This window comes from Aspergillus welwitschiae (genome assembly GCF_003344945.1).
Source record: "Aspergillus welwitschiae strain CBS 139.54b unplaced genomic scaffold BDQ94scaffold_79, whole genome shotgun sequence".
NCBI classification, from domain to species: domain Eukaryota; kingdom Fungi; phylum Ascomycota; class Eurotiomycetes; order Eurotiales; family Aspergillaceae; genus Aspergillus; species Aspergillus welwitschiae.
In genome coordinates, this window is record NW_020798773.1 from 15264 (window position 1) to 39027 (window position 23764).

The following is a 23764-nucleotide window of genomic DNA, read 5'->3' on the forward strand; positions in this document are numbered from 1 at the left end:
TTCACGGAAGAGAAAGCTGGCAATGCCAAGCAGTATCTCTCCTGGTAGGTCGATGAAGGACATGAGGTCGAAGAATGATAGCACTGTGGACTGTAGGAAAGATAAGGGAATCGAATAAGAAGATAATGTTGGTACAGCGTGACTTAATCGAATGCGAAGATTTGCTGCGAACTGCAAGTGAAGGCCACTGAGATCCCACTAGTTAAATACCATAACCATTACATAACTGCGGTGTAGCCTGATCCTTCCGTTTGCTTTGATCACGAAGTGCCCAAGGCGAATTGCAAGGCAAGTAAAGCGGGCGGAGCCGTACCCCCTGGGTCTTCGGAGCGAAGCCATAGAGACTCAGTACGGGCACGTTGGGGGGCGTCTTGGCGCGGTCAACGCCGGATCTACAATCCAACTATCTGGCCCATTACTTGGCCCACTCCTCAACGATGAAATATCCGTTGCCTTATACATTGAATGGCTACAATTACCAGCTAACCTACGTGCAGGCACGATACCGTGTGGTGATTGAAAGTCTTCTGGGAAGTTGCCGGTCCTCCCGTACCACATGTGGAATTGACTGGGTTCTAATGAATCGCATGTAAGCCCTAAAACCTGCCTACACGACTCGTAGTTCAGCACAGTGTTTCTATAATTACTTATCAAATGCGCCATAAAATGGTAAGCTCGTCCGCACTAGGTTAGTGTTGGCTTTCAGATTCATCAATGACAAGATTCTAGCGCCAACCTGGAACTTCACTGCATCAGCCAGCTTCTCAACGCTAGAACACACGGTAAGTATCTTGCGTCCGTCGCCCTATCTGCAGCCAACATACATTGTCCAATTCATGCCATACGTACAACACTATAGCGTTACTGGTATAACCGAGGCACACCAGGCGAGGAGACTAGGCGGAATTGGGGAACTCCCCTCCCAGGGCTAGGGTATACGTAGATGTGACAGTGCCATCTAGGATTGTCTGCTCGACATAACCATAATTGTAAAAGTCGCAAAGCTTGCAGGTACTGAAGACCTTTTCCGCAGGCGCCACTAGATTCCCGCACTTCGTGCGGATCGATGTAGAACCCTGCCATATTGTTAGAGTTGGCGTTCGTTTCAGGTAATGTTATGGCGGCTTGTGTACTGACATAATTGCAAACAAATATTGACGACATGTTTGAGTTTGACACCCGTGCGCAACTATCCACTGGCACAGCACATGTCACGTTTTCAACGTCTTTGAGATGCTGAATATTGACGGGTGTCTCCTGGACATGAGCCAAACCGTAATTAAACGAGCACATGGGACTGTCGGTCTGCAAACTTTTCTCAGCTCAGCCTTTTGAGTGTACCAAAGTCATACAGTGCTCCTCTTCTGCGTCGGCCGAGAAGTGGTATTGGCTGGGTATACTGGTACATCGAGCACCTGCGAGTGAGGCACCACCCATTAGCCATCGCTAATAATAAACTGCATTAAACACATACCATATCACCATCCGTGTCTTGGTACACCTGATAGTCAACCGCACCAGCGACCTGTTCATGTCAGATCAGCCAGTCATGAGTGATATATCTGCCAAGCCAGAGCCTTACATGTGACGTCACGAGGAAGAGATAAACAATCTTGAGCAAGAGGGACTCCATTGTTCAACTTCATAAATAATCATGCAATCGCTCGATGTAGCGAGAGTGATACACTCTGGTTTATGTCGCAAGAGGTGAGAGGAGTAATGGTTGAGCAACTGTTCCGTGCCCTTTTTTCGCTGGCTTTGTCGGGCTACCCCTTACGCCACATCTGCATCAAGAATGTTAGGCCTAGCTCTTCCGTGGACCATACTTCTCGTGGCCCACTCTATGCGTTTGAACCACTTCAAGCTACCCGAAAGTGCTCCCCTTCTATATGGCGTCCTTGACCTGGTTTCGGGGCACTGCACTCATATTTTGGATGGGTGATAAGGCCTTGCAGAATGGCCCTTATCGAGGGCACAATCCTTTCATAAGATCTGCACGTAGTGTAACTAATTACATGGCACGGTATGTCCAGGTCTTCTGCCCATCAATTAGTTACGGTCCAATGATGTATTGGGCATAGCATGCCGTGCTCTGGCATCGAGGAAGCAAATCATTGACTCGGTTTCGATCGAAGTTCACGCGCCGTGCCGAGAGCGCAAAATGCAAGACAGCCGGGATCGAGGGTGAACTACGTCAAGAACATAAGAGCCTCGGCCATGTGTGAATCGGTCTCCTGGCGTCATTAATTAGGGAAGCAGATATACTGTACCATCTCTCAAGGGTGTTGATGATTTGTCTCCAATACAGTTCTTTGCACAACTAGTTCATATTGCGTCAATCCACCTGGTACCACTTAATTACCATCAAGCTCTGCTATTCCACAGCAGCATGCCCGTATTCCGCCAGTCGCGTAGCCTTTAATCACTCTAACTTAGAATGTCCCGAAGACTTTGTGGCCGCGTATGATTTAAACCTTTTTTTATCACCACGAAGTAGAAGATAGGCTATGAACTGATACACTTCGACCTAAGTTCTCAGGAGCCGTTCCACTCCCAGGATTGATACAGTTGGATTCGGGTCACACTCGTGCCTGAACCACAACACTAACAGGTTGCAGAGCTTGTGCAGATTTCAGAGTTTGTCATCCTGATGCAACTTCGGATCCTACTGGACGTCAGAAATTAAACATTTCAGTCGGATGCCACAAGGTTCTGCCATCTTTTTCCGCCTTTTAGAACTTAAAAGGCCACATTAGCTCCCCCCCTTCACAATCAAACTATTCTGCGATCTCTATATCCTTTCCAACTTGGGATAGCGCACAGCACAATATTTCCATTATGAAGAAACCCGATCCGACAGTGAGCGATCCGACAGTGAGAAAAAAATATGGTGAATTGGGCCACTCATTCGTTGAACGACTATCGAGAATGTTACGTGATCTCAACCCTGCAATTTCTTTATCATTCGTTCCTGAGCAAAACTGTTTTCATATCAGTGGGTTTCCTGATATGCCCCTCTCTGAATGCGTTAAAATACTTTCTCAAGTCAGATCTCCCTATTATTATATGAAAGTCAAGGGAGAATCTACCCACGGCATCATCATTTTTCAGCTTGTCCGTAATTCAAGTGATCTTGAACGCGAGCTTGTCCGTATTTTAAGTGGTACTGAACTCGAGCTAAGGGAGAGTCAACACCTTCAATGGGAGCGTCAACGCCTTCAATGGGTGCGTCAACACCGTCAACGTACTCTCGACACCAGAACTTCGGCTGCCTTACAAGCCCAATTCCACCGGCTCAAAGCTGCCCGACGATAACCTATATTTAAGGATCGGACTCGACCACATAGCGGATCCTACCGTGGTTTACGTGGACCTAGGTGACAGCTGTCAGCTTGTGGCATTCAATCATATGATCCCATCTACTCCTGGCCCACGCGAGACAGAGAACTATCGACCCTGAAATTAAGGGTCTCGCTTGATTTGGACATGGAGAGCGTTACGATTGATAAAAGTTGGGTCGCGCGGGAAATTCATGGTGGACAGGCTCAGGGACACTCTGGGTCAGGGGCAGCTATCCCTTGACTTGGCTTCCAGTTGTTTCAAGAATCCTTTGATATACTCACTCCCTTTGCGAGGATGAATTTGACTGTTGTTAATCCCACTTAAACACATTTTTCACATCAAGAAAATTCTACTGTATGATGGGATTTCGTGTCCATCCGAAACGGTCTCAGGATCAGGACTCGTAACGTAGTAAGGGGCTCAGCTAAGTATTTAGCTGACCAACCAAATGTGATTCACGCAGTTTCATGCATTTGGGTGCGCGAGACCCATACTGTGCTAACGAAGATAATGCCTGTGCATTGAATATATTGGCCAGAAAAGCAGCTGGACCGGCGGCTTTTTGACAGATAGGTTTGCTATGATATGCATGGCTTAGTTTGATGACCACTGCTGACACCCTTCATCTGTGGCGTATCTGAAGTACATATCGGAATGCACAACAATGCATGGCTGATGCGGAGCAGACTTCTAAAAGCACTGCAATGGCCTAGAAAATGCTCATCTTCAAAGAACGGGAACCGACGAGAACACATTTAGGAGTTTGCCAGCTGTGCACTGTACCGAGGTTCCTTTCCGTTCTGCAGTACATGGGTGTGTGTATGTGTATGCATACACTGATCCCTTGCCCTCGGCGATATGCATGATCTCCCTATATATTTCCTTACATACTTCGAACCAATCCTTCTCCTTACGAATTTGGTGCCTCGCTGAGGCCTACGTTAACCTAATTGTGTGGTGTTCTGTTCTATGGCGCCCGTGGCGCGCGACTTCAACACTCTAGGACGCTTCCGCGAAGCCCAATACAGCTCCTAGGGAACTGCATTCTTATTCAGAGTGTTGTGTCTTACCTTCTTTATCTTGTTGTGCTCCTAGCATATTTGAAACGTTGCTGAATTGTTGTCGCAGGTCTCCGAGTTTTGGGCAGTCTCTTGGGACTTGGACTACGGGTTCTCGAGCTCCGCAGACTCATCGTCCTGGAAACCATGTTGTTTTATGTACGCTGCCAGCCAAGAGTGGCCCTCCCCGAAGTTGTGTGAGTAGATATGCTTGGTTCCGTGGGTGAGATCCGTACAGTCTTCGGGTACGGATTGCAGGCAGCGTTTTACTTGAGGACCAAATAGCTCTTATTACGTAGTGTTTCAGGTCAGACTTTCAAATCAACAGGTGGGTAAGCTTAACAGGTATCATAGACCGGCCATTTGTAACTTACTGTGGACCTTGTTCCTATAGGGTCTAGCTGTCTCAAGAGGCAACGACAATTTCGACTCTCCCAAAGGCCGGTGTAAGCTAAGAATGCCAACGCTGTCAAATAGAACGGAACGAGGACTGCACGATAATGATAGTGTACTAAATACCCAAGATATGAAGAAGATGAAGACACGATTCTGCAGATATTGTCATCACAGGATCCTTCATTCAGGGCTGTTTGATCTAAGGTGTCCGCAGGGAGCTGTCCACGCATTGGGTCGGAGATACTGAAGAAATCGGACTCTTAGGCCACCTACACTACTTTGCACAACTACCATGCCTACCGCTTACTTTCCTGCATAATTTCTCATATTCTGTATCTGGTTAGCTTGCATACGAAAGTCTGTTTCAGCAACAGTGGGTGCTCCCTGTTGGAGCGTTGTCTGGACACGGAAGCTTCTAGATTCCGGTATTCCTCTGACGTGTACTACTGTAAGATGAAGAAGTAAAGTATCAAATTTATAAATGTGTCCATGAGTGACAAGAATACTAATATGCCCGCCTAACCGTATGCAGACTAGTGTATCTAAGCCAGGGATTGGGAAAGAGTTTGAGGACTCTGGGGTAGGCATGGTGATTGTGCAAGATACTGTACCGTAGAGTCATCTGTGACAAGGAGCTGCGGTGGAAAGAACACGTACAGAGAGCAGTTCAACGAGCAAGCAAGGTAAACATAGCCCTGAGTGGGCTGCGGCACCTTCGGCTAGAACAGATATGCCAGCTCTACCAGGCCTGCGTGATACCAGTGCTGGATTATATATCCATAATCTAGTATAAACCACTCCAAGATAAGATCTATCTGAGACTTCTTAAGACAGTTCAACAGATCGCCTTTATTCGGATCCTGTCAGCCTTCCCGACAGTATCCACGTCAGCTTTTGAAATTAAAGTCTACATGCTGCCTACCCGCCTGCGACTCAAGTAACGGGTATAGATTGTAATAGCCCGCTTCAGCACTTTACCGGAAGATTATCCAGTCCATGATGTTATCAGCTGGGCAAGAGTACGCAGCACCCGGGTCAGTAATAGAGCGCGCTTTCCCCTGGCAGGAACTTTATAGATAATGAATCTCACGCGGCTGCGAGTCCTGGAAAGAATTGATTCTAGACTACTAGTACCTTGGTGAGCCTAATCATTCACCGATATTTAAATTGAGCCGGATCGGGAGAAAGTATCGATGAATACTCTAGCAAGAGCGGTCATATCTAATATTACAGTCTCTTCGGATGCCTCGGGTAAAGAGAATCAGCTAGGAGCCGCAGCGGTGGCTCTCAACCACAACCAGCAGATTATAGGATCTTGATAAATTAGTATTAGTTAAATGGAGTCCTGGTTCGTCTACGCAGTTAAGCTAATGGCAATCCACTACACAATCAGGCTGGTTTTTCAGCTCGCGCAGAAGAACCAGAGATCCAGAGTAACAGATGCAGAGCCAGTGATAATTCTTAGTGACAGCATATCAACCCTGCAGGTTATCAAATTTTCTGGAACAAATCAGGCCAGTATATCATTCAGGTGATTTACCAGTTGGCCGGGTAGCTCAGGGCGCGAGGGATTCTACTGTAATTATAATAAATTCCGGGACACTGCGGCAACCCTGGAAATGAAGTAGCGGATTATCCAACCAAAGCCATGGTAGGGGGTGAAAAGAGACACTTTTCTAAACATTTTTTGTTATGAGAGAAAAGATACATCCGCAAGAATATTAGTAATAAATAGTACCAAGAATGGAGGGCCTCTCGAAACGGAGAATATTTCTGCCGCATTGACCGGGCCCTACTGGTTAACCGGATCCGCTGGCTCTATGGCTTGCTTTCCCAAAATCAAGCCTACTTACTCACCCAACTCTGGACTGGCTACTCATGGCTGGCAATGTATATAAAACACAGTGCGGGCTCCGAGACGATGAGAAATGTGAATGTGGGGCAACGGAAACCGTGGTCCACGTGTTAATCGATTGCCCGCGGCTTAGTGGGCTACGCCAAGCCCTCCGACGGAAGATTGGAGGAGCATTTAATAATATTTCAGATATGCTGGGAGGAGCAGGACAAGATAGAAAGATTAGATCTCAAGATGGTCTGTAAGACAGTAGTGTTCTCGGGGCAGTCCTGGACTTTGCGGAGGCATTATAGAGATTTTGAAGTCGCACGCTACAAGGGTGGTATAATATAATTCCAGGCACTGGCCATCACAGGCCTTGACATATCCCAAGTTCGTCAGGAAAGTACCGTAATAGTTTATGACGAATAGATGTATATAGAGTGTGGAGGTACTAGTACCCTGTATATTGCTCAGGCAAGGAGTCAGTGTATGAATTAATAATAATAACTACTTCTGTGCCGTAGCTCTGAAGGCGCAAAATATGACATAAAGTTCATGCTCGAAAACCTGCGATGAAGTACGGTACACAGTGAATAAATTGACGGGTTAGTCACAGCAATCATAACATGAGTACGCGATGTTTGAGTTCCTCGACGCCATAATTAGCACGAGGCGCATATGCAGTTCTATGCACTTTAGATGGAGGACTCCTCAAGTTCTGTGTTCACAGCGTGCTCAGCTTCCACGTTGAGTCACTCTGAGAAAGACTCCCACGGGAGGAACCTGTGAGTTGAGGCGGCAATGAGATGGGTGTACATTTGGGAATAGAACGTGTACTTACCGGTCGGGCGGGGGCCGTTCACCCAGACAATCCAGTCAGGAATGATACGGTCACTTTCAGTTACGGGACGTTAATGGGACAAGGCGGTCTGTTCTGCCGCACGAGAAGACGGTGGCGCCACAGTGCGGCTACGTCGAGACTCATGACGGATGATTTAGTGGGAATGTTCTAGCGCGGATGATACGGAACAATACGCCGGTGTCAACTTCCTCTCTCGTAAGCCGCGACGCCGCGGCATTGATTGCTCCTTTGATTGCCAATCGTGGCGTTATACTCCGAGTTGGGAGAGATCAATTCGGGAAGCTCTGCGGCTTCATCCCTCCGTACCCTGCCTGTCTCTGTAGGGAAATGACCGTAAAATTATTCGCCCTTCTTGTCAATCCTTCCTATCTAAATCAGATACACATCTGAGGCTCAATGAGCTGTGTGCATCGTTAAAGTATATAGCAAGGAGACCGCTCTGTAGAGTTCTTTGTGAGATCGATTAAAGTGGTTTCGGTGCTGGTGTCGCCAATTTACACCATTGATTCAGTAACTTAAACCAAGTACCTTCAAACTTCAGCTGTAGTATAGTACGTATTTGGTTCTTCGTATTCTAACTAATTATCTCGCCTATCTACTTACTCTTCCAGACTAAACCAAGATTTTTCTGCCAGACTCAAGGTCCTTGAGCTGCTTTTTCAACTGCTTGCGCTTCCTTCGCACAGAAGCTTCTTCTCCAACAATGTCATCCAGTTGCTCAGGTGATAAATCGTAGACCCAAGCGGGAGAGAACAATCCCATTGGAGCTTCTGGTCCCGTGACCAGATAAAAGTCCACCGCTTGCATGCACATGTTGTCAATGAACCTTTTCCGAGCAACTTTGTAGTACGATTTTAATATGTCGTGAATGTCTTGCACAGTCTGCTCCATATTATTCATATGATGGATCTGGGTTAGGTCAGAAAGTGGAACACATTCTCCACTTGAACCATTTTGGTAAGTCACGGAGACCGATGACTTCTTCGCTGCGGAAGTGATGCGTTCCTGCCGACTGAAACGAACGTTAGTAACTTCGTATTTAGAAACAGGGTTGGCTCTGACCATTTTTGCAGATTACTATTCAAATAATGATTCTGCGTCATTGGCGTGCCGTCTCTTTCGATGCGGAGCAGGAAGTTCGTTGTCGAAAGAGCCTGTCGATATTTGTCGCTAAGACCGTCCAACAGGAATGAAAGGATGTTCTGACCTAATCTCTGATCGTTGCAGATTATGGTCAATGCCTTTTTGATGAACGTGTGAACCACACATATAACATCACAGATGTAGCCCTCAGCGAAAGACGGCCACTTTGCAGACTGTCTTTTCAGTACGCTCGAGAGTATGGTCGAATTAAAAGTACCAATTTCGAATCCACGAGACTCCCGATAGATTTTCTCAATCCAAGCGAGGGTACCTTGGGTCTGTGAGTCTTGGATAGGAACGCAGTCATGCAAGATGTCCTCAATATCGCTGCAACTGTTGATCTTCCTGCTGGGGATAGATTTGCACTCTTCCTCGCTTTCAAACTTGTCAGCATCCGAGCAGACAGAGTTCGCTGGGGAAGCCACTGAACGATTACGTTGATCCTCTGAATCGTCGTCATGAGTATGAGACACAAAGGCGTACGTGTGGCCATGGGTAGAAATCTCATCGGAGAACAGTGCATTCCGGTTGGCAACCAAGGTTGCCAAGCGTAGTTCAGGCTCGTCATCAAATGCATCTTGTGATCCATAATTTGTTTGCAGAGCATTCTCGGTGATACGCTGGAACTTCGATACAATCTCGAGCAGATATTTTCTTTGTTGTTCTGTGGACTCACGCTCTTCGCCTAAGCCCTCCAGAGCTCTCTTGCATTCTTTCAGGCGTTTCAAGACTTCAGATCGCACCTATTATCTTTGGTCAGGCTTCGTCGCACACCAGTTACAAAATGATCACCTACCGACGGAAATTCTCGCCGCACATTAGAAGCTAGAAGTGTTTGCAATCGTGCTCGAAGAGCCTCAATACCATAGTTGTCCTTAGACAGACGATTCCAGGGAGGCGAATGTCGGAAAATGTCTTCCGCAATGTCACGATCTTTGGAGGGATCCTGGAGGTCCTTCTGGCCGAGATTTTTAACCACCACCCAGCCTAATTCTTCCGAATCTTGGCTCCCTTCGACTAGCTCGATGATTTTCTCTTCTGCTCCTTCGTCCACGAGATCGGGCTTGGTAAGGATTCTGAGTGTCCTTATTCCATCGGGATCCAATTCTCTGGCAATTTCTGATCTCCTGTGTTGCAATATCCACGTTGGCTGGGACGACAGCTAGCATTATTGACCGAGGATTCCTCATATAATTGAGTACCATATCTCTCACAAGAGCAATATCTGACTTGAAAGTCAAGCCGGGTGTCGTGGTCTTGAAAATTCCAGGAACATCAATGACGCTAAGGTGATTTTCATGGGGTCCAATAATCTCTAGCCGAAATACGTCGGAGGAAAACGTGGGCAAGTTGTCTCCCGCCGACGTTGAGAGGCCCATAGCTTTATGAACCTTGGAACAGTTAAATTTAACCCTCATTCTTTTTGAAAACTCACTTACTTCGCTTATCAAACTTTCAAAGTCCGCCTCGTTGAGACTCTCAGCATCCGACATACTCCAACTGGCGTTTCCCTTTTCGATTTTGTGCGTTGTTGAAATGATCGAGCCAGAAATTTTCCTCCCCCTCAAGCTCGGATCTCTCCGGAATATGATCTGGGTCGCAAATCGTGTGCAAAGGCCACTGTTTCGAGGGAATTTCAGCTTTGTCAGGCCTTCCAGCACGGAGCTCTTGCCACTGGACTGATCTCCAACAACGACCAATTGTGGAAGATTGATGTATTCACCCACATTGCAGGCGAACAACCTATCAATCTTCTCAAGTAAAGCGGGTTCGGCGAGGACAATGTCGGCCTCAATCTGGGCCTCAAGCTTGACTGTCATTTTTGTTTTTCGGATACAGCGATCTGCGAAATGAGCCTTCCCCCCCGGCACTGTTTTGTTGTTGAAGAAATCTTTGGTTGCCGGTTTACTAAACAATGTCGCTTGCAATGATGGCCTTATCAAAGTATATACTCAACACATTTGGCTTAGCATTCGCACCAAGAACCCTTTAAACTAATTGAGAAGTATATTGCTGGGCAAGCTGATTTCGCAGATCACTGTACTCCCGGACGTCAACGTTTGAATTTACATAGGCACGCGATTCACATTCCTTGGCAGCTCTCCGGTTTGCTAAGTCATTTTTCTGCTTTGTTGGAATTTGAGAGTGTAACCATTGCACCGCCCTTGCCTGGAAGTGCTTCTGATATGCTGTAAATCGGGATTGTCGAGTGGAATTCCTTCGGGGCAACAGAGCTTGTACCCTCCCAAGGGGTCTTCTAGAGCTTCAAATTACATACCAGACAGCAACTGCACGTAGTTGGACGAGATCAATGGCTCGGAATTTGACTCTCCAACACGGAAGAATTAGAATGTATACACACTGACATCGGTACAGTATCGGGAAGCATGTTATCTAAGCATTGGCCCTGACGAGGCAAGCGTTGACCGACGTTGCAGATTTCCTCGGTTTATTTGAACAACATAACCATCTGGAGTAGCTCTAGATTTACCATATAATCTGTATGACAGGAAGGACTTGATAAAATTAGGTTGTTTCAGATAGATAAAATATCTGATTAAGTATGAAAAACTAGAGGATATATACTATTAAGGAGATAGCTGTTCAGTGAAACAACTCTTTATTGGCACTTCTAGTCCACCTAGCATGATTGGGGAAGAACAGGAAGAGTAGATAAGATTTGGAGAATAATTTGTAGTAGGCATGCGCGGGTGGGATATCTAATATGCCTCAATGCCCCCTTATGAGGCAAAATGGCACTAAACACGCATAACGATTCTGTAGTCTTCCTGCTCCCCATGACAGAAGTCCAAAGCCTGCGTACTAAGCAGCGTTTGCTCTGGTTCAGCTTCATCGCTATTCTTCTTTGTAAGCATGTCAGCTGTTGCTTCCGTGTTAAATAATTGGTGCCCAACCTGTATCCGCTTAAACAACTTCAGTATTGATCTCGACTGTCCAAACTTCCCTAGTAATTTGCATACCAAGGAGCAGTACAGCATCAACCGAGCTCAAGTTAGAAAGTGTTGCTTTCTTCTATGTACTGGGGCAAGCTTATATGGCACGTCTGGAGATCTTCCATCACTTGATTGGGAAGGAAGTCTTGAACGCATCGTGACGAAAAGTCGAGCAACTTTCGCAATGCTCGTTCCCAGCTAGGGCCCAGTGCTTGCATGACTTTTACCCGCTCGCCGTATATCCCCCATTTATATGCAAAGACGGCCACATCGTTCCCATGTCCTCCGTTGCACGTCACGATGTCAACGTTATTACCGAACAGGAAGCGGAGATTTGCTGTGAATACCTTGTCAGTATTGGTCTGGGCTGAACAAACTATACATACTGACCTAGGATCTGATCACGAAGGGGAAGGGAGGGTTCACACATTACCCTCATAATGGAAAGGAATAAATCATGTATAATCGCACGAGAGTGTATGCAGCGTTCTCGAACAAAAACATAAGACAGCCTATATATAGGTGGCCATTGCCCAGAACTAATGGCAGCTTGGAGGGTCGTTGGAATGCTAGCATGCCACCATTACATTTAGACATGCCTCGAGTGGCTAGGCAATGTTCGATAATGCATCCGGATTTCGAAGATTTCAAAATATGGAAAGGTTGGCATGACGGAGTTTGCTGCCGTGAGCCACAGCTGATTTGTCAACGCGGGTTGGGCACCCTCAGCGGCTTTGTGTTCGGTTTGAAAATGGGGGGCAGCTACAAACAAGATAAATTCGAATTTCGCAAGTTAGACTGAACAAGCTATTACTATGAAGTGATACGCATCCTGCAATCGGTGGTTTCGCGACCAAGATGCCGTTGACCAGCACCTTCGAGGCTCACCCGCACTTGCCCAGCTTCGTACTTCAAAATATTCTGAAGGAGTTACCTGTTGTTCGCACACTACCGTCCATAGTGCATTCTGCCCGGCGCGTCCGCCTTGCTCCTGAGTGGAACTAATAAGAGTCTGTAGCGGCGCCCGTGACCTACCTAACATTAGGAGGGGATACCTATGATATTACAGACTTTATATTGGGGTTAAACTGTTCTGTTTGGGCATTTTCGGGGCTTGTTTACTTGGTACCAAAGGTTCTCCTGGGTGCATGCTGCCTAAGGCCAGAATGGTCAGGCTACGCGGTCGAAGCCCTGCAGCTTGATCTCATGAGCCTCGGTTTACGTTCGGCATCGCTAGGGGAAATTAGGTAGTCCTAGAGAACTGAGTCCCAGCCGAAAATGACTGGCACCCTAAGAGTGAAGGGCCTCCGCAGGGGCCGCCTTTCTCTTTCTCCTTCTAAATGACAACCCTGCCTCCTTCCCTTCTCTCCATTAACGCTCCTCAGCCATTTCATCTTCCCATAACATCTACATTTTGGCAGTCACCTCGCGATTCCACCCTCTCCTGGTCTCTCTTTTCAGTTGACCGGTCATTTGACTCCCTCCCTTGAGCCATGGCCCGCCCTTCACCACATCACAACATTGGCCATAGCAGCGACAATGACGAAACCGCTGGCAGTGCCTTTCCGCCTAGACTCAGACAACGCCGCCGGTGTGGATTTCCCGATAGACATCACTGATGTCACAACTCTGACTCACCTCCACCTATGGACAACCGACCGCGTCTTTGGCCATTTTTATTATCGCGACCTAATATTTAGCTGGCTTTATAAGCCACATTGATATAGCCCTGTCGGCAAGCCGGACCGCCGGCCTTACGACTCTCCCCTCGAAATTAAGTCTCTGCTTGCCGTTGGCGTTCTTCTGCTTGTTTCCTAAGCTCAGTTTACCGCCGGCGTTCCTCCTCCACCCTTAAAAAGAGCGCTTTGTAATTTGGTGGGCTGCTTTTAGCCATTTGCTTGATGTCGGTTTGTGAAACAGCCAATTCCGACCGGCGCTCGTCTAGGCGGCAGGCCTCCGTCAGCTGACCAAGGAGTCGGTGAAAGTGTATTTCCGCGTACTAACCGGGCGGCCAACTAAGTGAGGGCTAGGGGAACCCCTGGAGAGCGGGCTTGGGCGGGGCTAGGTCTTCAAGTCAAGCGTATATTGAAAGGCAGAAACAACTGAGTACCGCCAAGGCATCTCATATCTGCAAAACGACCAATCTATTCCTACAATACTGAGAATTATGAGGCTCTATTGATTTGGGATCAGCATCTGAATAATAATTTCAGGAGAACTATCTATGAACCATCCTTGAGCGTGTGGCAGAAACAATAGTAGTTCGCAATCTCTTCGTGTATAACACGTCAGAGAGATTACGTCAAGAATTCTAATAGACAATTCGAGCAATCTCAGACGGCTTCATTGAAGAGCTAGACAATGTAATATCACGCTGAAAAACACAACCAGAATTTGACACGATTAATGGGGCTGGCTCCGCATTCGCAAATGTTTGTGGGAAAAATCCAAGGGGCAAAAAAACCACAAACAGAGCCAGGGCACACTATCAGTTTCCAAGATCTCGAAGGCTTTTTTCCAAAGCTTCCTGAAGCTGAAGCGCCTCTGCCCTACGGTGGCGAGTATTAGCAGATTCCAAAGCCAAGTCGAGTAGTGCCTCGTCTTCGTAAGCACTAACACTGACTGGGTCAAAGATACCAGGCAGCCTGGCTAGAATGTGCCGTTCAATCACCTGACGGCAGACATTATCGACGAAAAGTTTCATTGCCACCTGAAACAAGTTAATATTCGGAGATCTTGTATGGCACATGTAATCACACCTTGTAGTAGGCTGCCAGGTCATTTCGAGCCTCAATGCAAGCCTGTTCGGTCATATTCACAACGACCCGATCCTGCAAAGCTGTTACCAGCCTGCGAACTTCGTCAGAAGAATTCTGGAAATGAAACCTGCCATTCCACTCTCCTTCAATCGCCGAGTCGATTGACTCTTGTAGCTGCTTTCTTGAATGTTTTTGTCTCGATTTCTGGATATTGTCCGTGTAGTAGTGGTTGTATGTAATTGGCTGACGCTTCTCGTCGTCCAAGAGAGTTTCCAGCTCCTCGTGCGCATGTCGAATATCCATCTCCAGCGTGGCATCGATCACTTTGGATACGCTTTCCCGAACTTTCATGTCTTTGATAACATGTTTAAGAGCGCATTGGATGAATTGCGAAACTATGGAAACAGTTTTGTCTAGATGCCGACGGGCAATGCTTCCCCAGCGGTCCGATTGAGCATGGTATAATTCGGCCAACAGTGCGTAGTTGTGATTGCCAGGAAGCTCTCTTCCACGAGTCTCATGGTATTTCTGTTTTGTGTCAGAGCTTACAACTGAGCATTCTCTTCATGAACTGACCTGTTCGACCCATGACATCATTTGTTTATCTGTGAGGAGAATTTGTTCCTCCTCCGTCTCAATCTCGTCAGCGTGTGGATTGGCAACAACTTTTCGCTTTTCACTGTGATCCCGCATGTAACTGGCAAAGGTCTCATTTTCACAGTGAATGGCAGCACGAAGACGAACAAACATATCCTTTCCATCAACAACGAAGAAGGCAGCGTCGCGGCCACTATAGACTCCCTCGACAGCAGCTTTGACTAGATTATGAAAATCACTACTGATTTTCGTAAGGAAGACACGAATTTGGCTTGGGGAAGATCTCTCTTGACCGAGTTCATTAAGTTCCTCGTTTATCTCATAGAGCAATCTGCGCACGTCCTGTCGAACTTTCGGTAGTTCTCGCTCAATATGGCGATCAAGAAGCTCTTGGAGGAAGATGCGCAAATTATCAATCCCGATCCGGGAAGGGTCGATACCTTGACTTTTCCATGGGCCGGTAGAGAAGAACTCCAACTCCGCTTTCCGACGTTCTGCTAATGTCATGCCTTGATCTAACTGCGCTGGAGTTGGATTCTTCAAGAGGAAAAATCCCAGATTCAACTTGGTGCCATCCAAGTTCTTTGCCACGCGAGCCACACGAGCCTCTGTACCGACATTTATCAAGTCAGGCTTCGTGATAATACCGACTGTTCGACAGCCGGCTTTGTCAAAATGACGAGCACGTTGGATGATTCCTTGGGTGTCAATGTCGCTGCTAGCAGGAACCACAGCAAGAACAATAGTCCGCGAATTTTCGAGGTATGAGTCCACGAGATCGTGAACGAGTTTGACGTCCTCTTCTTTCTCCGAGACAGAGATAAGTCCAGGTAGGTCCACGATTGTCAAATGTACACCCGTGTTTCCAACCAACTCCAAGCGGAGAATATCAGCTGAAAAGGCTGGCGCGTTCAAGTCTGCGGAAAATCCACGGATTCCCATCAACGCTGAGGCCTCTTCAATGATACCAGGAAGCTCGGCGAAATCATGTATCTCGTGCCGGAACGCATTGAGACGTGCCTTTTCCTCTTCTGTACGAGTGACATGCGGAATAATCATAGCAGTAGCACGCTGCTGTCCGGATTCGTGTCGAAGGCTAATCTCGGTCGCAAACCGTGTGCAGAGGCCATCCTGGCGGGGAAACGGAATCCCGGTGACGCCCTCTAGAACTGAGCTCTTTCCAGCGGACTGGTCACCGCAGACAGCTAGCTGCGGTAGCGAGATATGGTCGCCAACTCCATTGGCGCGAATACGGTCGATTTGGTTGAGTCTGTCGGATGTTCTGGATGTCTGGAGGCCAAGCCCGTCTCCTACTCGATCCAGATCAAGCGCGATCCAGTCCTTGTCAGGCGGTGTATCCATGATGCGTTCAAGATCGGGCCTCTTCTCAGCCGTAATTGGAGGGGAAAGTTTGCCTGCGTATATCGATAGGTCAATGGAAGAAAAGACTAGCGCTCGAGATAAAGAGGATGACCCAGCCTCTTTATAGCCTTGATCTGGAACCTTGCTCGGAACGAGTTGATATCTAGATACCAGGGCACCCGAAAGACTCAACCAAATCGATCGTAACTCCAACGGAGACGGCAACCTTATCACGATATCACAGCTTTATCGTCCGGTCGCGGCCGCGAGATCGCAAGCGGGCAATTGTATTGTAACCAAGCTTTGCTCCAGGCCTTTTATAGGTCCGAAGGCCTAAGATCTCACAAGGTACATTTCGCTGCACATTCCATTCGCAAGGCGGTTGCAGCTCGCGGCTTTGAAGGGGCAAAGAAATTGACTGCAAGGGATTCACATACCAATGAGTGGTATGGAGAAAGCTCTTCTTTGGTTGCTTGCAGCATTCTGGCTGATTATTGCTATTATGTGCATGATCCTTGAAATGTAGTAGCCTCTGCTCATAATGCTTTTTGGCCTGCTTCTTACACAGCGTAAAAAGGCCACGTTGCGTTCGTCTATTTTTCGCTCGACGCAAACAAAAGCAAGTTACATACACTCCCCCAGAGCGATTAATGAACGCAGAACTCACTGTCTCAGAGAGTAGCGTCATACATAACTCCGGATTTGCACAAATGCCGGCAAGGAGTTATCGACGCAATTCTGCGGACTTAGATTCGTAGATTTCTGGCACTTTTACTTCATTCGTTACAGACAGTCAGACAGACATTGAGGCTCGAAGCCGCATTGAAGAGCAAGCATACCATATTGAATATTGACATGAAAATTCGAGCACGAAAAAGCAAGCTGTTACTGGAACAACGCCAGATAAAACATACCAAGGAGCAGAGCACAAACGCAGTAGGCTTAGCTAAGCGGTGTATATTTAGCAGTCTGACAAGACCGCGACATTCAATTGGCTGCGTTGGCTTACTAAGATTCTCAAAGATCGTTCCGTCCATCTAGCAGAGTATTGCGTAAACTGGTATTTCTGCTGTGTAGTCTGCCATGGCGGAGATTGTGCTGGACTCAGTGAAATCATCATACAGGCTGGTGCAAAATAAGCTTCACCATTTTATACCCTTCTCTTAATTCTCGGTCTACCGCCAAGACGCTAGCCCGGAAAATGAGTGTAGGTTATTGGGCTCTGGCATTCGGCTAAGTATGAGAGCATGATGGCTCGGCGAGTAACTCCAAGTTCTCGAGCTACTACTTCCCTGAACCAAACCGTCCATGAATAAAGGTACAATTTTCCTGATGTTGAAAAGAATGGTTAATAGGGAATTCTAGGATATTATAGGTTTGGAGAGCGCGCCTTACTCAGCAAGACGAAGTAGAATTAATTATGGCGACCGGGCCTTATGGATTTGCCACTATTTGGAATTCTAGCCTTTATGAAGAGATACAAGTCTATTTGAATTATTTTTCTCTCATTTCCTACTCTTGCAAAGAGAAAGGAAGTAATCAATTGATATATATCTATCCTATACGGAATCCAATGAAGGAAACCCGACCTGACTGATGTCACTGGACAGGCATATATTTGGCATTATTGCCAAATAAGAAGGCTTACATAGTCTCAGGAGGGAGCCATGATACTTACTTATCGTTCAAACGTATTTAATGTAAGAATTACTGTACAATGTAGTGGAATCTATGGGTTCGTATTGGATGAATGGCCTTGGCAGGATTCGAGCTTATCCCTACAGTCCTCAAGGGTCTTTTGAGGGAACCGTGGCCGGGTTCCAGAGCCGCACTATCACATCACAGGAGTTGGACGCCAGTAACTGGACATCAATTGAGAAGACCACTAGATAAAGTTGCTGCCTCTTGTTCCACAGTCTCTCTGTCCCAATTGAGATGTGTTTCGGTGAAATGCATATGTATAGGTCCATGACAGCAAAGGCTTGGGATCGACTTGTTTCTAGTAAGTCAAGGCACTCGAGGTTCATAATCTTCATTATTTTTGCAACTAGAGATTTAAACTATACATTTTGGCTGGGATTCTGGGCTCACAGATAGCTTCTCGAATTAGGTAGTCACGGGGAAGGGTATGCGGTCTAAAACTTACACTTTTGCGCGATCATGATATGTATATATATTATATTATATATACTTTTTACTGATGACCTTGATGATAGGCACTGTTGTGCAATGTTCTGCTGAAAAGAGGTTGTGTTCCTGAACATATCTCCTTTGACGTCTCCGGTGGAGGTTACCGTAGCCTCATCTCAAGTCGCCTGCAACCTTTCTGCATGCAGCATTTTTCTAGGTATAATTAAGGTCCGGAATACTCAGTTACTACAGAAACAGTAGGGAATATTCTATATTAGGATTAGTATGATTCTTCTCACCATGCCATCGATTGTCACCGTGCAACCAAAGGGTTGCGTTGTCCGGAAGCGGATGACGTGCAGCGTAAATTGCTTATTTAATACACAAAGGATATCCTATTTAAATGGATGTACTTGGCAATTGAAGTCAAAATACAGTCTTTTGAAACAAAATTAGCAAAGTTTAAAGACTTTAAAAATGAAGAGAGATAAATACGGTCTACGCACTCATTTTCCTTCACCGAAATACGTCGGTTTTGCCGAGGAGTCTTCCGAAGAATATTCAAAGAAGAGAGCTGCCAACTTCAACATCCAAGCCAGGTCAGAAATACTCAAAAAGGAAACATCAAAACTCAGAGATACATTACGCGTATTTAATTCTTTCCGATTTAACATTCCTCGCATACAAGGCGAAATTTTGAATGTTATCCCCCTGTTGGTTGCAGGGCCTGAGAATGCAGAGCTATATACACACGGCCAATCAGAGCATGACATTGAGATCCAAAAATTGACTGCCGAATCACGAATTATCCAGGACCTCTTTACACTTCTTCAGGGATTCAACGCTAAACTATCAAAGATTCAAGGGACTCTGAACGACTTTGCTACAGCTCAGGGAACATCTAGGTCACCGATCGGTGTTTATCCTCAAATCAGGCTTGATTCCCCAGATTCAGTGAGCACTAACTACGAGGAAATAGGATTCCTTAGTCCTGCAATGGTAAATTTCTCATATACTGAGAAAGAACTCACCAAAGAAGACATTGAGCATCATTTGAGAGACGGAGACAGGTCATTCCCGCCAACTATATCCGTTTCAACAAGTCCAGCGAGAATCTATAAGATTAGCAAAAGACCGACATTCTCTGACAGAAGGGAATGCTACGTCTATATTATAGACCCTGACTTACTTCAATTACTCGGCATCACTTGCCGCTCGACTTCGGATCTTGTCGAAGAACTGGGAATCGAGAAATATTCCCTCCGCAACCAAGACGGTGCACAATACGTCACACCAAGTCACTATGTTTGTCATGGATTTATTCCTCATGAAGCTATAATAATGAAAATGGAGTTGGGCGTATATTATTTGTTGCTTGAAAAGACAGGAATCACAATAGGTATGTCATCGGTGTACCTGTTGGGATAGTATGCTCACATCTTCAAAAGCTGGAAGTCTGCAGGATACCTCGTGCACCCAAAAGCTTACTGTCCAAGATTATCTTAACTTTGCGAGAAACCACAATAAGGCATATCCTGCAACCTCTCGCGTGGAATTGGGGCCCGCAGCAAAGGGTTTCATCTCCTCGCAGGAGCACGTTGCCGATATTGGTGTCGATTCTTTAGTGACAGAGATGTCAGCTTTTCGACTACCGGTTTAATATACGTCAGACTTTGGGTCATCCCACTCGAATGTGGGAAATTTTTTTCATATCGTTCAAAGGACCCTTGGGATCAAATTACATAATTCGCTCATTAATTGCACGAATCTACCACGTTGTTCGGTAAAGGGAAGCCAAATTATTTTAAGAACTGAGATATGTGCCTGTGACTTCGTCTTGGGCGTATAGGATTTGTCTTTAGTTGATTTTAATTAATATCTATCTGACAGTCATTAAGCCATTTCATATCCTATGGATGGGCAATTCTACTCATAATCCAGTAGGGGATAGTGCCTTAAAGACTTGGTGGAGTTGCCCACATGAATGCGTGTGCCAGAGCCCACTCACCTACACTCATTTTCTAGACTAGCGTCTTGGCAGTAGACCGAGAATTTTGAGAAGAGTATATAACGGTGAAGCTGCTTATGCACCAGCTTGTACGAGAGCTCAAAGCTGGGAAATCTTCTAGAAAATCATGAGAAGAGCCTTTTAGCCGTAATTTTTCAATACTGTACGCGGTATACTGGGCCAGCCAGTCCAACAGGGTATCATGTTGAGGCAGCCTGGGCATGGGTAGGGAGAAGAAGGGATACTACCTTGCATCTCTTGCGCTTGCAGTCGCGGCAGGCGGTTGAGGCCTTTTGTCTGGGGAATATAGGGGTTTCTGAGATATTGGCATTGAATGGCCCACTGGGCTGTCGGCAGTCTTAGGACGTAGGGCGGGGGCAAGAGGCTTCATGGAGCATGAAGTCTCGGGGCGGTTGCAAACGGCGCGAAATTGCGATGTTTAGTTTGAGTGGGTCAGACATTAGCAGGACGAAGAACTTCCTCCTTTGCCCCAACTCCACCAACGGCAATGGCACGGCCACGGGAGCAAGGGAGACTTCCATTATGTGGATGTGCTCCGTAAGTTCCGGAGAGCGACCACCCTTTGGTCGAGCTTGTCAGGCTTTGACCAGAAGTTGCTTCCATCCACACAGCAGCTGTAATTTCCGCGGGCGACCGGTAGCGGCCACGATACAACGATGCTTACTAAGAACAGATTGTGGTATGGAGTACGCTAGGAGAAGATATCCACGACGAATCTAAATAGTTGGATTGCGCGCTACGGCTACGCGCCATTTGCCGACTAGACCTGTAATCACAACTACGATGCAGGATTACAGTACATGCCGCCAGACTTCTAGCTGTTTGTGGGGCGCGAAGCTTTAGCTACATACTGTAACGGAGTCTGCGAAGAGAAGAAGAATTGCAATTCAATACATCAATCGTTAAGTAGGTGATAAGGTATACCGACCGTCACATGGCCTGCCGATATCTTCCTAAGTTAACTTACGTGTGTCGATGACTAAGCCTCAAACAAGCCGGGAGGAAGAGCCCCAGGGGAAAAACATTCCCGGGGTGCAAAGCCCCTAAGGAAAAGAAGGCCCTGGGGCAAAACGTCCCTGAGGTGAAAAAAATCCCGTGAGGGAAAGAAAGCCCTAGGAGCAAACTTCCATAAGAGAAAGGACCCTAATGTAATGACTACTGGCTCGAACGGCCAAAAGGCGCAAAGAAATCGTGTGAGGATGCATTTTACGAAGCTTTCTCGTCGTGTGTGGGTAACTGCCGCCTCTGGAGTGTGGAGTAACCTTAACCATCCAAACATACATATCTATTCTTTAAGTGCACTACAAAGATACCTCTTCCCGGATTATACAAAGATTTCAATGTCAAGCATTCTTGTACTGTAACGTATCTGAGGTTCAAAGTGCCCGCTACCATCGCCCCAATATCTTACATCTTGGCCTCCCACATCTCATATTGAGCAGCTAGCTCGCCCCAAGTTATTTCTCTTGGTTTTGGGTACGACGTGTCCTTAAGAGCTCGTTAATATCACTAATATTACAGTAACAGTCGTAAAGGCTGCCTACCAACTCTTCGCGCGACGGATGCCACTGACTGTTAGAGTTTGTGCTTCAGGCGGATAACGAGTGCAATGTCTGCCTCACACAAGTTGCAATACTCAAAAGCTTTTAAGAACAGGCTGTTCTTTCGTCGAGTACGTTGTTGATATGTGGATCGTTTGCTACTGGGTCTCCGCCGTCGGATGCTTCTCTTCTTCGCTGCCATTATGTTGATCAGGCTTTTGAAATTTCCTCAAAGTACATTAATCCTGAAACTCAAGATCGACTCCATTTTGATATCGCTCATTTGGATGCAATACCTAGCAAATCATCCGGCAAGGGCCGCCTCTCAGGTGTAAAGAGGTTAATGGCAGCTAGTGGCTTAGATAATCGAGGATAACCTACGCATGAACATAAGCTTGTGCTGCCTACTAGCCTACGCTGGCCTGTGTGTAAAAGTCCGTAGCGAAATCTCGATCGGATATTGAGTAACACATAGTATTATGTAGGGTATCTGGGAGTTGTTAAACAAATCTGGCAACAGAACATGGGTGGATGCAAGGGAAACGTCTTCTTGTGATTCACGTGGATAGCTTGCACGTGACATTGGATATCAATTCGTGACATCGCTGATACCGTCAGCTATCAATTAGTGCAGGCTAGCTACAAGCTTGGGCTAGTAAGTAGTTTAAGCTATCTTCAAGCGCAGATAGTGTTTAAGTACTCAATAGCTTATACTGACAGCTAGCCTGGATCAATGCACAGCCTCTGCTACCTATCAGTAGCTGTTAGTATAGATTATTGACAAGTGCATGCTAGCTACAAGCCCAGCCTAGTGAGAAATACAAGCAATCTTCCAAATTTGAGCCAACAGAAAGACATAATAGCCTATCGTCTTCCTCATTCAAAGCTATCACTAGCCCACGCTAGAAATTGTCGATAGATGAGTGAGGCTGTGCATTAGTCTAGGCTAGTGTAGGTTGCTGTTCAACACTCAAATAATAACCGATACACAAATATAGCTTATGCTACCTTAACAGCCTGCGCCAGTTAGACCTGTAAAATCTCAGAGCCTATACTCTGGCCAGCCTTCATCGATCCATCACCCATATTACTATCATTGTGTTTGTGGAAGCTGCCACATATTCTTGCTCGAGACACTTCTGCTGGAATTTATATGTTTGTCGCTTCAACAGTGACGAGTGGTCTCCTGGAGAGGCGGTACTTAGAATTCGGCGGCCGTAGCCAAAATAAGGTCAATACGGTACAAGACGAAAAAACACAGAGGTTGTCAACATTTTCCTGCAAGCTGACCCAAAAGATGACTTGGGCGAAAGCGAGGGTTTGGGTGAATCTGACATGACTAAAGACATAGGTGATGACTTGTTTGATTATGCATATCATTTATTCGCTGTATTGCTCCCATCGCTGTTGGATGCGCATATGGGATGAGGTCATAGATTTCTCCATACCATCTATGCGACGAACCGGGACATAAGCATTATAAACATCAGTACTATTCGTCTACTGAGGCATATATTTGCCCGTCGCAACGTGCGGGACTAAAGCAGATTAACGATTCAGTCTTCGCTCATTGGTTGACTGACATTGCTTACATCATACATCGTCCCCAATCAGCCGTAACATACGACGGATATTAAGTCCACATACACGTCTATGAAGACGTAATGGAGAATAAGGCCTCCAGGTGTAAGTGGGGTCCGTGATATTTCAGCTAAACCTGTGTACCAGAGGTCCAGTATCCAGCACCAGCTTAG

General features: G+C 46.4%; 7 protein-coding genes across 7 annotated transcripts; 2 read left to right on the top strand and 5 right to left on the bottom strand.

Moving 5' to 3' along the window:
* Nucleotides 1-896: 896 nt before the first annotated feature.
* Nucleotides 897-1293, bottom strand: BDQ94DRAFT_164090 (uncharacterized protein; the record flags this gene model as incomplete). Its single annotated transcript, XM_026769904.1, has 2 exons — nt 897-1076; nt 1138-1293. The coding sequence occupies 2 exons, from the start codon at nt 1291-1293 to the stop codon at nt 897-899; spliced, it is 336 nt and encodes a 111-aa protein (XP_026619916.1).
* Nucleotides 1294-2783: 1490 nt separating this feature from the next.
* On the top strand, nt 2784-3685 carry BDQ94DRAFT_124055 (uncharacterized protein). The gene has a single exon (XM_026763824.1). The coding sequence runs from the start codon at nt 2839-2841 to the stop codon at nt 3313-3315; it is 477 nt and encodes a 158-aa protein (XP_026619917.1). The 5' UTR covers nt 2784-2838; the 3' UTR covers nt 3316-3685.
* Nucleotides 3686-8107: 4422 nt separating this feature from the next.
* On the bottom strand, nt 8108-10458 carry BDQ94DRAFT_176067 (dynamin family protein; the record flags this gene model as incomplete). Its single annotated transcript, XM_026772613.1, has 5 exons — nt 8108-8507; nt 8558-9381; nt 9435-9788; nt 9853-10029; nt 10078-10458. 5 exons carry the CDS (start codon nt 10456-10458, stop codon nt 8108-8110), a joined length of 2136 nt encoding a protein of 711 aa, XP_026619918.1.
* Nucleotides 10459-11319: 861 nt separating this feature from the next.
* Nucleotides 11320-12478, bottom strand: BDQ94DRAFT_154859 (uncharacterized protein). Its single transcript, XM_026768367.1, has 3 exons — nt 11983-12478; nt 11694-11929; nt 11320-11628 (listed from the first exon to the last, which is right to left on the bottom strand). The coding sequence occupies exons 1-3, from the start codon at nt 12029-12031 to the stop codon at nt 11398-11400; spliced, it is 516 nt and encodes a 171-aa protein (XP_026619919.1). The 5' UTR covers nt 12032-12478; the 3' UTR covers nt 11320-11397.
* A 1160-nt stretch (nt 12479-13638) lies between these two features.
* Nucleotides 13639-16310, bottom strand: BDQ94DRAFT_185700 (putative dynamin GTPase; the record flags this gene model as incomplete). Its single annotated transcript, XM_026774957.1, has 3 exons — nt 13639-14302; nt 14352-14879; nt 14928-16310. The coding sequence occupies 3 exons, from the start codon at nt 16308-16310 to the stop codon at nt 14081-14083; spliced, it is 2133 nt and encodes a 710-aa protein (XP_026619920.1). The 3' UTR covers nt 13639-14080.
* A 2586-nt stretch (nt 16311-18896) lies between these two features.
* On the top strand, nt 18897-20319 carry BDQ94DRAFT_185704 (uncharacterized protein). Its single transcript, XM_026774958.1, has 2 exons — nt 18897-19839; nt 19889-20319. The coding sequence occupies exons 1-2, from the start codon at nt 18918-18920 to the stop codon at nt 20098-20100; spliced, it is 1134 nt and encodes a 377-aa protein (XP_026619921.1). The 5' UTR covers nt 18897-18917; the 3' UTR covers nt 20101-20319.
* A 1557-nt stretch (nt 20320-21876) lies between these two features.
* On the bottom strand, nt 21877-22212 carry BDQ94DRAFT_164094 (uncharacterized protein; the record flags this gene model as incomplete). Its single annotated transcript, XM_026769905.1, has 3 exons — nt 21877-21965; nt 21995-22037; nt 22072-22212. The coding sequence occupies 3 exons, from the start codon at nt 22210-22212 to the stop codon at nt 21877-21879; spliced, it is 273 nt and encodes a 90-aa protein (XP_026619922.1).
* Nucleotides 22213-23764: the final 1552 nt, after the last annotated feature.

Bases quoted from the DNA above. Each gene is read 5' to 3' on its own strand.
- BDQ94DRAFT_124055 (XM_026763824.1), top strand. From the start codon at position 2,839: ATGAAGAAACCCGATCCGACAGTGAGCGATCCGACAGTGAGAAAAAAA.
- BDQ94DRAFT_154859 (XM_026768367.1), bottom strand. From the start codon at position 12,031: ATGAGGGTAATGTGTGAACCCTCCCTTCCCCTTCGTGATCAGATCCTA. The intron at 11,930-11,982 runs GTCAGTATGTAT...AGGTATTCACAG, and splicing joins CCTTCGTGATCAGATCCTAG to CAAATCTCCGCTTCCTGTTC. The intron at 11,629-11,693 runs ATAAGCTTGCCC...TTGATGCTGTAC, and splicing joins AAGATCTCCAGACGTGCCAT to TGCTCCTTGGTATGCAAATT.
- BDQ94DRAFT_185704 (XM_026774958.1), top strand. From the start codon at position 18,918: ATGAAGAGAGATAAATACGGTCTACGCACTCATTTTCCTTCACCGAAA. The intron at 19,840-19,888 runs GTATGTCATCGG...CATCTTCAAAAG, and splicing joins AAAGACAGGAATCACAATAG to CTGGAAGTCTGCAGGATACC.